At 44.8% G+C, this 16,331-nt stretch overlaps 1 protein-coding gene across 2 annotated transcripts in view; it reads left to right on the top strand.

Moving 5' to 3' along the window:
• The window catches only part of LOC146185859 (nonsense-mediated mRNA decay factor SMG9), a 32,023-nt gene extending 20,074 nt beyond the window's left edge, over positions 1-11,949 (top strand). For both annotated transcript variants that reach the window (XM_084606784.1, XM_084606785.1), the window contains exons 9-13: positions 3,973-4,070; positions 5,335-5,442; positions 6,187-6,282; positions 10,951-11,095; positions 11,751-11,949. In XM_084606784.1, the coding sequence (XP_084462910.1) occupies positions 3,973-4,070; positions 5,335-5,442; positions 6,187-6,282; positions 10,951-11,095; positions 11,751-11,829 (526 nt within the window). In that variant the 3' untranslated portion in view covers positions 11,830-11,949. The remainder of the gene's footprint in view (positions 1-3,972; positions 4,071-5,334; positions 5,443-6,186; positions 6,283-10,950; positions 11,096-11,750) is intronic.
• The last annotated feature ends 4,382 nt before the right edge of the window (positions 11,950-16,331 follow it).

Raw genomic sequence — 16,331 nt, 5'->3', positions numbered from 1 at the left:
TTCACCGAAGTGAACGGTGAAACGGCTCTTTCAGCGAAAGACTGACATGCGGTGCCGTGGACAAGATTAGCTATTCGCATGCAGCCTTTCAAGAAATGCTGCTTAAGCAACACGCTTGATGGAACTAATTGACACACTCTGGGAGGTGGTGAGCAGCAAAGAGTTGTCTTCCGAAGATGCTGCTGAAAGTTTGGAATGAGTTCATAGCTCCGGTGATGCTGGGACACAGCCGATGTAAATATATGCGCTTCTCTACTTTTTTATTGTTTTATCTTCCTTTTTTTTTTTTTTTGTCACTTCAAGGTAAGGGGGTCAACCTATATCCCCACTGAACCTATAATACAGTTTATGTGGTATACTGCTCAGCTCATTTGGTAGGGAAACTGTCCCAGTGAGGCAGTCATAATGGTTCAAATCCCAGACGGGGACACATTTTTATCACTTACTTAGTTTATGTGGAAGTTGTATGGCTGTCCTTTTTTAGCAGTGCGGCCGCATTTTGCGGGTGCTAATGAGTAGTTCTTGTTACCTCACCTTGGAGGAGTCCCCCAAACATTGGACCAGCACCTAAACTTCGAATAGTTCAAATAATATTAGCTATTCAGTTTACTCCACGCTTTCACTTCTAAAGAATTTGATTGGAAATCCTACAGAGTGCTGGCCAAAGTGACCTAAAATCAATTATTATTTGTTGATATGGCTGGATGCACATATAATGAGTGGGAAGAACCAGTGTGAGCTGAGTCGTTAAGCAACACTAAAAGTACCTGGCAGCTATTGTCGGTGTCGTTTGTGGACAGCAGAATTATTTTTCCACTAGCCTGTTCAGTTATTTATAATGGGCACCAAGCTTCTTCTAGATGAAAATGATTTAAAAGCGAGTTCCAGCCATATCAGAGGAAGCAGATACAATCGAATAGAAGTGCCATTCGTACGCAGCACCAACAAGCTAGTTGTCAGCAAGTGTTTTCCATACATGCGCTTGCATTCATCAGTGCTGCTTGCAGATTAATCGCGCTATCTAAAACAAGCAAAGCTACAACCAATGCGAAAGATAAAATGAAATTAATATGAGGAGAGCTCAACTTGCATTTTATTCTTATGGTATGTAAATGAGCAGTGACAGCTCTGAAAATTGACAGCCCTGGTTGCAGCCATAGTCGCCGCTATCTTGGTGGATAGTCGTGCACGCAGTAAATGCTGCATGGTGTACAGAAAATTTCTTTAATTCGGCTTTCAAGGGACCAGGGAGCATTTCAAATTACCCAAATGTATGAATTATTGAATGGGCCTAAAAACTGCCAAAAACCATTTGCGTCTCGGTAATTTTATATTATAGTATTTACTACCTGGAATACGGTTGCCAGTACATGTGAGATGAAAGCTACATGACAGCAGCGATTTTTCATGGTTTCGGCAAGTTCTTTCCTTTGCACACACTGTCGGAATTGTTGAAGATGTGCAAAATTGCAAGTGCCTTCATGGCCCTTTTCGCTGTGCCACCTCTCCACAAAGTGCCCCGTGGAGAGGTGGCACTTTGGGGATACTTCGCCACACTAATTGTGGAGTATGCAGTGAAGCATCTTCAAAACGAAACTGTTCAGCTTGTTTGGAAGGCCGAAGGAAGCACTTGTCGCGCGAAAGAGATACAGTCGAACCTGGACATATCGAACTCGAAGGGGATCGCGAAATAGTTCAATATACCGATACTAATTCGATATACAAAAATTGGCTTGATACGCCGCTTGCGATTGGGAAAAATAATACCGTATTTGTCGCGTAATCAACCCATTCGCATAATGAACCCACCCCCTACTTTTGCCGCTGAGAATATTAAGAAAAAAAAGTTAATCGGTGACTGGTCCCTCCGTTTTGCGCCGTTGCATCCACAGCTCATTATTGGCAGCGCGCCAATGTGCTGCATAGCGATAATGTAACGGCGTGTTTATCTTTTGATATACTTTAGACGTTAGCTCTTGCAGTGGCGGGGAGCGAACTTGTCACAGTACCCGTGATGGCTTGAATGCACAAGCCTGGTTCGAGTTATCATGCCGCGCTTAGGGTGGGCATAGTCCACTGCCACAAAATCATTGGAAAGCGTGATAGCTGCAAATGCCTTTTGAAGCGAACAATGCTAAAAGTCGGCGCCACGGTCACAGCTGACCGCATGCTTTCGTTGACTCATAGATGCAAAGACAGACGACTCTCATAAAAAAAAGGAAAGAAACAATCTGCCGCTTCTTAACGTCCACAGCCCTCCATAGCTTACTCTACGCTGCACATACTGCTCAACGCATGACATATGTTGCATGTCACCCGCCGTGCAGAGGGTTCACTACACACACTGGTGAAAGCATTCCATGCAGCTATGGTCTGCAATGGGCTGAGCTGGCTTTCGGTGCATGCGTAGTGCGTGCTGCTATGGCGTAGAGAAATTCAGGAAATGCATTTGCTGACGTTCTGCCAATCAAAAATGGTTTAATGTGATGGTTGCTTCTGTGTAGGGATCACGTTTTCTTTCTAAAGCAAGTATATTGCATACGAGCAATGACGACGCCTTCACTTGCATATTGAAAGCTTTCCGGTCTGAGTGTATCGGGTGAAGGTGCAAGGAAAAGGCTTTGCAGCTCGTGGGCAATAATAACTCTGCCTTGCACAGTCACGTTAAAAAATTTCCTCTAGGGTAATTTTGAGCTGTTAAAACGCTGTGGAGTTTGTTTTGTGGCAGACAACTGCTCTAACGAGGCATTTGTACATTGGTGGCACTCACAGTGGGGAATGACCAGCTCTGACATGTGATCAGTAATTGTTGTCTCTTGAGAAGCAGTGTTCCTGACCAGGGGTCAGCCTAAGAGATGTGGGCAATAATAACTCTGCCTTGCACACGTTAAAAAATTTCCTCCAGGGTAATTTTGAGCTGTTAAAACGCTGTGGAGTTTGTTTTGTGGCAGACAACTGCTCTAGCGAGGCATTTGTACATTGGTGGCACTCACAGCGGGGAATGACCAGCTCTGACATGTGATCAATAATTGTTGTCTCTTGAGAAGCAGTGTTCCTGACCAGGGGTCAGCCTAAGAGATGACCTGTTGGAAGGAAAAAATAATTTGAAGTTTTTCATTTCAGAGCACTTGCATCACTTTTCTATCGAGCACTCCACGTCTGTTATTTCTATTACTAGCACTGTTGAAACATACTGCCAATACACTGCCCTAGCAGGAGATGCTCTGAACAAAATCAGAAGCGAGTAAAAAGACAAGTACATCAATAACAACAACTTCAAACATCAAAACATCACAAACAACAAATAGTAGTCGTGAAATCTGATGATGAGACGAAAGCACATTCTATCTTATTAATGAAATTATCAGCACTGACAATAATGCCATAGCAACCACTGACCTACGCCTGGTGGTTGCTATGGCAACCACAGGGACCCTAGCATGCCCCGTCTGAAGCGCACAGCCTCAAAAAATCATCAGTATGCATCTGGCAGGTGGTAGTAGGTAGGCGTCAAAGCCGGGCACTGATTGTTTGGTGGGTTGCGTTAGGTCACGAGACCAGATGGCATGATTAAGTTGGAATTAGCTGCCAGCTTGGGCACCTCCTTGTATATGGAAGGATCAGATGACAATCGAACACTGTTGAGCATCATGTGTCGTCGTTCTGATTGGCTAAGCTGTTTTATAACATCACAACCATGTTGCCTCACACAGGTAGCTCAAACTAAGGGCGGTATAGCTTAGCCATGACTGACCAGTGACTGACCACTGACCGTGGCCAGAGTTCTCACCTTGACTTGACCTTTGACTTAACCTTTACCTTTAACTGTGACCTAAACCATGGTCAAAACAAGTACTCTGCAGCGCACTGTCATTGGCACAGCCGGGTTAAGCCTCCCCCATTTTTTTTTATTCTATAATGCTTCAGCGTGTGGTTTTTAGTGATGCCCGGTGATGGTTTGTAATCCTCCAGGTTTATTCTGACAGCAGAGATGCTGAAGCCAACCACTTCATCACATGACCAAGGCCGAGGCAACAGTGAAGATGTCGCCGAAAGCTTTCCTCATCTGGGTACGTTAGGGCACGGGCCTATCATGTGGTGCTGCTTAGTATGCTTGCAGCCAGCATGTATTCTTATTGCGCCACTTGCATAATTGGTTGAAGGTTTAAAATAAAAGCTTACTCAGTCTTCTAAACTCTGGGGAAAGCCAGCATTTGTCACAAAGGGCTGAGGAACTTTGCGTGGTCCTTGCTTCTCCGGCATACATGAATGCATCAATGAACATACCTGTAAAAAAAGATCCTGAATTCAATAGATCATGATTAGTTGTTTAGCAGAACAGCAGGCTGTAAGCAATTACAGTTTGTTCAGTCCTGGCATAAGATGAGTAAGGAAAGGTTGAGGCATGTATGGGTTTGGCAGCTCTGGGAGCCCAAAAGGCTCTCTAAGGAATCCAAAGGGTCCATGAAATACTGCTTAAAAACTTCTGATTTAGAACGATGCACATTTGATGTCAGAGTATTTGATGCTTATGCGCCAATGGTCATACCTGTAGTTTGTTGGTGTCCAAACTATCTGTGGTAGAGATGAGAGCATTGGTAAAGTATGTGGTTTACATTGTTAGTTGTTATACTAGCTCTTATCGCTACTTTACGGCGTGGGGCAACTTCATATAAACAGACCCCCCCCACAGTCTCTCTGTTCCTGTACTTCATGCTCTTGACAATACCTCCTCACTTATAAACACTCACATCTAGAAGTACTTTCGTTGATCTCAAGACTTCTTCACCTTGGGATCAAGAAAATTAATCAGAGACATTAAGAACATAAGCACTCAGGTCAGCAGTTATCTTTGCAGTAAATAAGGGTCTCCCCCTAAGCTAAAGCCTGCTTGCCGATAGCCCTCTTTTCCCCTCACACCAGCTAACATCGAGCATCTATTTTAATGACTCATCTGTCCTCGGAGTTCTTTCGTTGATTTTTTTGCTCGGTTTTATTTTTACATGTACAATTCACAGGAAAATCTGCAGGCATTCTAGTTGTAGAGTTGATAATGTAATGGTACGATTATTGATTATGTCACGGACGTTGTATCTTTAGGAGCACAGCAATCCTGCAGATCCTTTCAGTGTGCCTGCAGATAGTGGTTACAGTTAACTCCCCTTAGTTCACCATGAGTTATGTGGATACTGAAATAAAAAAAAGCCTTTTCGCTTCTAATTCGTGGGATATTGATGGGGCCAAGTTTGGTGTGAATGAGCTCGAAGTTTGAACTGAGCGCATTTCAATAAAAGGTATATTATTCAATGTTTTACTTGGATTCACACTGTGCAGTGTTTGTGCAGAACAAGTGCACTCCCGGCGACTTTTCTCCTGAGAATGTGGCTGCCATGAGCCAGATGCTGGATGCCATCTTTTCCAAGTCGAAACTCAAGTACAAAGGTACCTCTTACCAGTAGAACTTTTTTCTGGGCTAGTTGGTGCATTTTATGAAATAAAGAAGCACAAACAATTAATGAATACACTTGTCCATGTCTCTTCCTTGTATTCATTCATTGTCGGGGCTTCTTGATTTCATAACCCCTTACCACCCTTTCTGTTTGTCATGCCCACATCGCTGCTGGTTCGTGCATAGTTTTATTGGTGAGACAGGGATATGCGCACTTCGTCGTGGATGGTGCAGCACGAAGACAGACAAAGAACAAAGGAGGCGCAAATGGGCACTCATCTGTTCTCATGCTGCTGCTCCATCCACAATGAACCATTACCCACTTGCCCAAATGGTCATCCTTGTGCAGGAAATGACACTTGAATAAATTTCGAAGGACAGTGATGACAAATGATTGTTTTGTTTTTCTCTTGAAATTTATTCAAGTACCATTTCTTCTACAAAGATAGCCATCTGGGCAAGTTGGTAATGGTTCATTATGGATGGAGCAGCAGCATGAGAACAGACGAGTGCCCATTAGTGTCTCCTTTGTTCTTTGTATGTTTTTCTGCAGCACAGTCTACAGTGAAGTGTGCATTTCTTGTAAGCCTGTCTCACCAATAAAACTACGCACGAGCCTTTTGTGGTTGTGGGTTTCATTTGTTGTTGTCGTTTGTGGGTTAAGAATTTCATTTTGCATGGAATTCTTGTGAATGGCTGTCATGGTAAGCTGTCGTCTCCTGGGTGTCTATCTTCAGGGCAGATCAGCATGGATTCGTCGGTTGCACTGAGCAAAGAGAACAAGCGTCAGGGACCCAACCTGTTCCTGCTGCCAAAGAAGCTGTCAGATCAAGGTGAGTGCTGTCAACCTTTTCTCGTACTCTAGAACAGTGTGCAGATCGGTAAATTTTTTAAAAGTTGCACACTTCTCGCTTGTCTTGTTGTACAAGCAATGCAGAGAAGGCACTTCCATTGGTTTGTTTTTCACTTGTATTCCCTTAATCATATTACCGTAAAAATCCGCATATAATACGAACCCGAACATAATACAAGGTTAAAATTTAAAGATGCAAAATGTAAAAAAAAAGTTTTACCCGTGTATAATATGAGTGACGAAAGCTCAGGGAAGACGTTTATTCAAATCGCATCCCACATCTCACTTCAATCACTTTCATCTTCAGCAGTGCTTTCTTCGGACATTTCTTTGCCCGACAAATCATCCCAAATATACTCATCTTCCTTGCCATCGAGAGCATTCAAGATGCCGCACTTCTTAAAAGAACGATGCATAAAATCTTCTGGGATGGCCGCCCATGTATCCACAATCCATTTGCACAGCATGGCTGGCGATGCCCGCTTCATCGGCCCGGTTGGCGTTACCGCAGGCTCACCTGAGCGCATCCACTCTGCGTAGCATTGCTTGACTGCATCCTTAAAAGGTTTTTTTACACAAACATCAAGAGGCTGTAGCTGTGACGTCATCCCACCTGGAATCGCAATGAGTTCAATGCCGCTGTCACGTAGCAGCCTCTTCACCGATTCAGCCAAATGGCACCGAAACGCATCCAGCACAGGGATGGACGGCAGAGACAACAGTGTATCAGGTCGCCTACACCACACAAACTTTACCCAGTCCAAGACTAGATTCTCGTTCATCCACCCTTTCTCATGACTTCTCACGGTGTCGTTTCTCAGCAACTCTTCACCTTTCGGCATTGTTTTCCTCTTGCAGATCATGTAATCATGTAAGACGGGAGCTTGCGGTCATCTGCCGTGCAGGATCACATGACTGTAACTCGCGTCTTCTCGTTCTCAGTGGACCGGACGCTAACTTGTTTAGACCCTTTCTCGTGCATGGTGAGGGGTGATGGCATGTCCAGGTAAATCGGTGTCTGATCGGCATTGCCAATTTTGCCCAACATAAAGTTTTTTGACTTGCGCAAGGAAATAACGTGGCGCTGAAAACTCACAAACAGCTCTTCGAACGCTTCAGGCAACGTCTGTGAAATCGAGGACCGCCGGCGTAGTGAAAAGCCAGCACGGCACGTGTAGTGATGGATCCAGTGCTTGCTCTTGGTACCCCGTTTTCCTTGGCAAGCTCCTTAGCTTTTGCCTGCATAAGCTCCACGCTCACAGCTAAATGTATGGCTTGCTGTTGCCGTACGAACCCCACCAGGCCAAGTTCAATTTCTGGGAATGCGCCATTCTTTGGGCTGCGAAAGCTTCGCCTGGTTCCGCTGCACGCGAAAAGGGCTTCTTTCTGTAGTTGCCATCCACGAATGCTTCCCTCGACGACACCAAACTGCCTCCTGGCCGCAGTTTTGCCGATGTTCTCCGCAGCTAAAATCACTTTTCGCTTGAAAGCAGCTGAGTACTGTTTTTGAGACCCTGACATGTTCTTGAAGTGTGGCTCACATGCGAGCATGTGCATAGTCAACAGGCGTACGGCACACTCAGTGGATCAACAACAAAGAAACGACATTGTGACTTCGTTTGTCGAGAGTAACATAGCCAAGCCGTAGCCACACCGCAATAAAAAAACCAAAACTTTGAGTAACTTCGTACATTTTTGCTCAGATCAGCAAATAGTATGAATCAGAAATTCAGGACGCTAATTATGAAATAAACCTCGTATTATATGCAGGTTATTACGGTACTCCTAGCTTCCTAATGCTTGGGAAATGCTACTAGTATTATCTGATGTCCTCATCAGCCTCAACACTTACTTCTCAGCATCCAGTAGGAATTTTTGGATTGTTTCTTTGTTACAGACATCTTTGATTTGCTAGCTGAACAGCAAAGTAGACAGTTCATTTATGCACTCAGAATCCTGGGTATCAGAAATGCCCCATAGGGTCTCCGGGTTATAGGTTCCTGAATAGCTCGCTTTCCCAGCTACTATGTTTAAAATTTTAGTAAATTCTTGTCATGTGATGCATTTGGCGATCACCGTATATGCGCCAGCATCCAAGTCGGCCAAACCTAGGGGCACATGACGTAAAGCACTAAAATACCCGACGTCTGCCATTGCACAATGCACATTCAGTCAGTGGTCACTCAGTCCATAATCCTCTTGACGTCGTCATTCAGGCCTCACTATCAAGTGGTGAGATAATAGATATTCGATTTTCACCTCCACATGTCTCAGTAATAGTACCATATTTGCTTGATTCGAAGCACCCCCATTTTTCACGATAGCAATGTCCAGAGTGAGGATGGGTACTTAGATTCGAAAAAGTATAAATTTAACACACCCCTCCCCCCTCCCCCCTCCCCCCCCCTTCCCTCGTCTTTATTTGGTGGCATCTAGATGAGATGGATGCAAGAAATATTTAATTTTTGGTAAACAAATGTAGCAAACATCTCTGGCAAATATAATTACAGCTCTCTTAAACTTCAAGTTGTAGGTTGCTCTACAAACTCGATCCAACTTCTGTTATGAGTCTCAATGAACTTGCATAAAACCGACCAATGAATGCCTGCGATGTCCACAAAACCTGCCAAGCGCCGTTGGTACTAGAGCCACGTGACAACACACTGAAAGAGTTATGGGGCTCTCTTTCGACCGATTTTTGGTGTTCTGTGCTGCCACCTGTTATGTAGTGTCGGAACACAGCTACACACGAAGCCGCGAATCACGCCATGGATGCCATGGTCAGGTCAATGACGCAACGACTGAGTGAAGAAGCATGCTTGCTGATCTTGGATACGCACTCTTCTTCCAAAAAGTGAGTGCTTAGATTCACATGCAAACATTTTATTTTCAAGATTCCTTTTGCAGAATAAAAAGGAGAGAGGGGGGGTTGCTTAGGTTCGTGGAAAAGGGCACTTCTTGTGCTGCCAAACCAACATCAGCAGTGCCATAAAGAACAAAATGATCAAATTTTACTAAAGATGGAAATAAGTTAAAGTTGTCTTGAACATTTTTGATAGAACAGTGACCCCATAAATTGATACATATTAATCTGTGACAAAAGTGCACTTTCCTCTACCACCTGTTTTAAAGGACACAAAGGACAAATTAAAGTTGGTCTGCATCGATCGATTACCACATTCTCGGGACGGAAACACTACTCTTAAAGAGAGGATTTGTTGGCTTGTTGCGACGGCTAATGGTGGCAACACCTCGGACGCAGCAGGGTACAGCCATGAGCCGGGGGCCGTAGCTTCAATGCGAGAGATGGGAGCTGAAGACAAGCGATGACAAAAAAGATGCCGCGGCGCTGAGTGTTCTTTATCTTCCTCACAATGGCCCCGGCGTGAAGGAGTTGCCATCCTGGTGACTCGTGGGGAAGATATCACAAGAGGGTTGAATACGGCTCGAGGGGGCTAGCATGGACAACCTCACGACGAAGTAGTTTACGGGGGACGTGCGTTCTAAGAAGCAGTAAGTACTGTACTTGGTTACAAATTTGCTGTTAGCAGGAACCCATAGCCAAACGAAGCTGTCGGCAGGAATGCCGGAGGAGGCATGCCACTACCGTGCTGATCTTTACGATAGCCTTGTGTGTCAGAGGTAAACGTGTGAGCCAGCTGACCGCGTTCCTTGGCCTTCTCTGCGGTATCTGACAAAACGCTGCACTCAGAAGCATCTGGATGGTATGGCAAAATCGTGTCGAGGGTACAAGATAGTTCACGACCATATTAGAGGAAGAAGGGCAAGAAACCAGTTGTTGCTTGATTGGCAGTGTTGTGCACGAACGATACAAATGGCAGCACCTGGTCCCAGTTTGAGTGCCCAGAGTCAGATGGGCCATACATAGCGAGCATGTCTCCAAGCATACGGTTGAACCGCTCTGTGAGATTGTTTGTTTGCTGGTGGTATGTGGTTGTAGCACAATAAATGGATTTGTAAGCGGATAGGAGCTCTTGCATGACTTCGGACAGAAAAACATGACCTCTGTCACTCAGCAGCTCTCGAGGGGCGCTGTGTCAGAGAACGAAGCTACGTCTCGGGGGAAGTGTGGCAGTCTCTGCGTAATGGGTAAGGTGATTGACGGCAACAATGGCCCTGCAATTGCCAGTGATAATGCATGGTAGCGGGCCATAAAGGTCAGTTCGCAGGCGATCAAAAGGGCGTGCGGACACTGTAAAGGCCACAACGACAAGCTGACCACAGGTATGTGACTGCCTAAGCGTTGAAGGTTAGGGCTATGCAGCTAACAAAGCAGGAGACCTAATTTGACATAATTCAAAGTCAGCAGCGGCTTGATTACAACCTTTTGAAAAGACATGATTTTTGCTTTGAAGGCAAAATGGCACCTGCCAGAAAGTCGATTCAGGTTTTGCACTGTTGATACTTTGGGGACGTCAGAGCGGTTGCAATAAAGTTTGCTCGTTCCAAGTGAGGAAATTTATTTCCTTACCAAAGTATGAAAATCTGATCGACATTACGATCCGAGGCATTGCACCTATTTTAATTTTGTAACTGTGAAAACAGGCACGTTACAGTCAAGGTCACATTAGAACCGAGTAAAAGCGGCAAGTTGATACAGACATGCTGCTTTTGTTGTGTTCTGCAGAGGAGAAGCGAAGGATCGAAGGGGATGCTGTTCCAGGATACGAGGATGGTGGCCGGTTAGAACAGCTGGTCTCACTTCTGACACTGCAGGTCGGCAGCATGCCACGGCAGCACATCACCCACACGCCACTCACCGAAAAGAACTGGTGCGTAATTCTTGTGCCGATCAGCTGCCACAGGCAGTGGCACTGTTGCTGTTCCAAAGCTTACCTTTGCATGCCACGAGCAATGTGATAGCCATACTTTTTGGCGTCACGAGTACATTTGAGAACTTGTGTTGTCTAGCATGATAGTTTGTGTGCACGCAAAAGTTAAATTCCTTCTTGGCTTGCGGCCTGCAAGCGCTTTAACACTAAGCAGTAAAAGGCTGACGAGTTAAAGTCACACCACAGGTCAGTGAGAAGTAATGCCAATCAAATGGTTTCATATGTTTTCTTTGTGCAAGGTTTCATTTTGACCGATGAGTTTGTCACAGTAGCAGTCTACTGTATTTACCTCCTGAGGGTATATTGTTATGTTTTACTTGCACTTTTATTAGTCTTATTTTAGCTGTACTCGTGTGCAAGTGATAAATCTACTGAAATTTACTTGTTCACTATTTGGAGCGAGCCAGGACAGTACCATTGCAGTCATCAAATTACAAGGTGGGGGCGCTGCAGTAGGGACACACAACCCGGCATAAATCTGGCCTATCGCTTGTGCTTTCTCTCAAGCTTTCTCATATGTGGTGTCTCAAGAAAATGATTCTTGAGGTTGTTGCATCTACACTTATTTTATTGCATGTTTCTGTTCTTTTTGCAGGTTCCATTATTCTGCACGTCTGTGGGATGCTATGCAGAAGTCTATGGTATTCATGGAATACAGTCGTCTGCTTCCTTAACGACACATCTTTGGGCTGTTGTGATTTAAGTGTGTCATGGGGAAATTGAGTGTGGAACCTGGGTTGTGTTGAAAACTAAATAAATAAATGGCTATGATGTGCTTGTCTTGTAATATCATTTTGAAGCACAGCAGTACGCACTCAGACTGGGCCATGCAGTCGTTTTGTCATTCATATATGGAGGTGAACTTTCCAGAAAGTCGTAAACATTGAGGGGCATGCGATCAGGCTGATAGCATGACCGTGAAAGTCATCGCTGCCGCTGTGCAACACAGCTGTGAGTGGGACGGGGAGAGGTGGGGGAAGCGGAAGCATTATGGCTGGTGGTCGTGGTTGCGATACCCGTGCTGGATCGGAATATGCTCTGGAGGCACCTGTTTTAACGCGATAGCGTTAAAGGCATCGTTCATCAGAAAAACCCGGTGGTGGCATTGTGAGCGAAATATTACGAGCATGGTAGTGTCAGCTGAGGTGGTCTTCTTTTGAGGCAAACGGCGAGTTGCGCTATATGTCCCGTGGCCACACCTGAAAGGTGACGGTTGGGACAGCGGTGGCGTGCTGTTACAGCTGTGATGATCACATAGTACATCACGGGGCTGACACACCTTCGCTCCTTTGCTTGAAGCTCAAACATATACTTCGTCTCACAAGACGTTCGCAGCACTGCGAGAGGCAGAAGCACCCCGGTTCAATGAGGATCACGTGCACTACAATAGGCAATTGTGCTCCGACGCACCTCTCGCCCCCCAAATTGGCTGGGGTGACAGTAGGAGCACAATTCTCTATTATAGTGCGCAAGGGCAAGAGGCACTTAGAAGCACAATTGCAAGGGCTCCTCTGTCATTCGCAGTGCTGCAGACCTTGTGAGACGAAGTATAGGAGCTGATGACCTTGGCTCAACAAGGCCAGTGAAAGAAAGTGTTGTTAAAGGCACTTCACGTCGACTCAAACCGAACCTTATGCATCCCCCGTAATTTTTATTGCACATACTCGAGGACTAGTATTGATCATATGGACGAGCGTCCACTGCCCAGCAGAAAATTCATTTTAGTATGCGCACTCCGATCGGTGAATGCCATGACAGAATACAGTTTCCATCACGATAGTCAAATGAATCAAACTTACTTTTGGTTTGATCACTGAGGCCGAGTCATGACTCCTACAACAAAGGAGTCTATATATTGAATGCCTCACGTACATATCCTCGGTAGATTTTATAGACAGCATATTCAACAACAGTATTGAGATATTGAGAGAGCTTCCGGATGTGCCGGGCCTATTTCAATGTGGCAGCATTAAAGGATTATGGACATCAAATTTTGATTGCATTTTTCTTCTTGCTAAGGATGCGTAAGGCATTCCATTGCTGCACATTAATCACCACGTCATTTTTTCCTATGACCAATAAATAATTTACATATAATCAATTTTTTTTTCTCACCAGTTTTAATTCCGAGCAGCCAAGAGATGGCTGTGATGTCACAGTCAAGTCTAGGTCACATGCGGCATGACAACACCTCGATATAATTGCTAACTTTCCACTTCACTGTTCATGAGGCAGTCTGGTTTTTGCATCGTAGTGAATTCAGATGACAGAGGAAGGATTATATCGCTGTTTTTTCATCCCTCATGTAACCTAGATTTGACTTTGAAATCGCAGCCATCACTTGGCTGTTGAAACTGAAACTGAAACCGCTGAGAAAAGAAATGCAATTATAAAATATTCATCGTTCGTAGGCAAATATCCCGTGGTGCTCCGTGTACAGCAATGTCTTAGGCACAATTACAAAGACAAACTTTTCGAACCCAAAAATTAGTTAGTTGTATATGCTTCTTTAACGCGCTCTGGCAGCCCTGATTGGTCAGTGGGTTGTGGGGCCTCATGGCACCACATGACTTGGTCAAGTTGGCAGGAGACTGGTAAAGAACCAGCGATCGTTGGGTTCCAAATCGGACAAGTTAACCCTAGACAAGGCAGGCACTTTTGTACAACGTGTGTAGAACAGGTCTTTATGTCTGAAGGTATTGTACTTTGTGTAGTAGCTTTAACCATATGATAATCAGTGCATGTGAGATAATAAAGGCAGAAATTAAGGGATCATTGATGAACGGGCTAGCAACATGCACGTACGCGAACTAGGGGCCCGAAAGAGAGCCGTAGACGCTAACCATTAAAGCTGTCACGTACCCGTGCTTGGGTATAGTAGTGTAAATGGGTATTGTTCGTTCGAGCATTATGCCTCAAAGTACTAGATATATTACCAGGGAAATTTTTGTGTTTATCTGTAATGATTGTGGTCTCAAGATTGTGCAATTTGTTTGCTGCAATAATGTTTTTTATCGTAGTATTCAAGTGCCAAATATATACTAAGCAGTAGAGTGTGTAGTTTTTCTTATTAAGTGAAAAATAATATATATGTCCATTAAATACAGCGTGCGAATTTAACATGTTAGTCCCTAGCACTGCTTTGCCCATTCTTCTGTTTACTATGGAGCGACCCCATTCTTTCTCCTGGATTCGTGCCCAGAATAAAAGACATAATGGTCGCCGGAATTAAATTTTCCCATCCCGGTTTACTTGAGCTCGCTGATACCCAAGATATCAATGTTCAATCTGTCCATTTCTCGCTTGACGACAACCAGTTTACCTTGCGTCATAGATCTTACATTTCATGTTGCTAACGTGATATATCTCCTTGCAACATCGGACTTTCCGGTCGCTTCTCGACACATCCACAACTGAGCGTCCTTTTGGCTTTAGTTCAGCCGCTTCATTCGTTCTGAATCTACAAGGAATCGACCTTTGTTCATCCCCAGTAACATGTGGGACGCCTTCCAATCTGGGTGGCTCATCTTCCGGCGCCCTATCATTAATGCTATGGTGACTGGCCATAGGGTTTTCTTGGCAGGAAATACTGGAGTGGGTTGCCATTACCTTCTCCAGTGAATCAGATTTTGTCAGAAATCTCTGCCATGACCTGTTTATCTTGGGTGGTCCTACACAGCAGAGCTCACGACTTCATCGCGTTTCGCAAACCCCTCCGCCATGACAAGGCAGTGATCCATGAAGGGGATAGCGACATTAGATGGAAATAATTGCCCTGGGGTTAGAGACAATGCGCTGAGATTAGACAAGGGCGAAAACTCGTCATAGCGACATTAGATGGAACGAATTGCCCCGGTGTTAGAGACAATGCGCTGAGATTAGACTATGGCCATAATTCTGCAAGAAAATACAAATTTTTCGTGTTGTTTTAAGCAAAAAAACAAAAACAAAACGCCAGGCCATGGGTGGGGGTGGGGGGAGGGGCATTTGGTTCAAAACTATAGTCTAATCCCACATCGCCCGACGTGTGGACCGTACTAAACGGTTTGTTAGGTTAATGCACTCAAAATTGCTTATCGAGTCGAGATTTATCATGTGGGAGGCAGTGGTACCGATGACATTTGGTCATTGAAACGGAGTGTAACTTCTGGGGCCATGGCGATAAATTGTTAACTTGGTTTAGAAGAAAGGGAAGGCGCATGTATCTGTCACACTTCTCCGTCATCTGATCCGCAAAGTTAGGAAGGGAGAGAGATGTGAGTCGAAAAAAGACGTGATGTACTGGAGGGTTCCGGAATTTGCGTCAAAATAGGGCGGATGTCGATATAGACACGGGAACGTGCAAAAGAGCTGACGTCAGAATAGCAAAAAAAAAAACAAAAACGGGGTTAGAACCGAGGGGTCTGTATTGAATTAGATTAGGAATGTGTAATTAAGACTTCTTAATGCAAATATATAATTTAGGCTAAGTATCTCCACCGTCCTAGGAAATTTTCATGTCGTTTTGTAAGTAAAAAAAGGCCAGACATTCGAAAACCGCATAATGTTTGATAACGGCGCCTGAAAACAATGCGAAACACGTTCCTTCTCCCTGCGTGTGTTTGGGTACAGCATATATATATATATATATATATATATATATATATATATCACGCAGTGACGTCACCATGCTTTCATATAAAACGCTCCAGCTGGTGACACTAAAATTCAGATTAGGCGGGAAATGCACAAGGGCTTGTACATAAAACCTTTGCCCAAGAACATGCATCCAATACATCACGAGGACCGCAGGAAGGCAAGAGCCAAAGCTTTACATGTTAAGTACGGGAAGTACAACGGGGCATCTATGTAGATGTCGCCGAGTATAAAGACAAGGACGCATTTGCAATTACGGTGGTGGACGGGCGGGGACGCTTGATCGCCTCCGGATTAGTCAAAACCCGCTCCCCAGAAACTGCAGAGGAAGCGGCGATAGCACTAGCTATTACTAGTAGTAATGCTGACTTGATCTTCAGCGATTCCAAAACAGCCATCTGAAATTTGGCGAGGGGCAGAATATCTGTCACAGCGGCGCGATTGCTGAATCGGGCCACGGGGCGAGGGACTACGGAGGCGGAAATTGTCTGGGTACCAGCACACTCTGGGAATCCTGGGAACGAGACGGCTCACATGAATG

Source organism: Amblyomma maculatum, chromosome 6, assembly GCF_055883805.1.
Source record: "Amblyomma maculatum isolate TAMU_Amacu chromosome 6, ASM5588380v1, whole genome shotgun sequence".
NCBI lineage: Eukaryota > Metazoa > Arthropoda > Arachnida > Ixodida > Ixodidae > Amblyomma > Amblyomma maculatum.
This window is presented reverse-complemented; position numbering and strand designations above follow the sequence as displayed.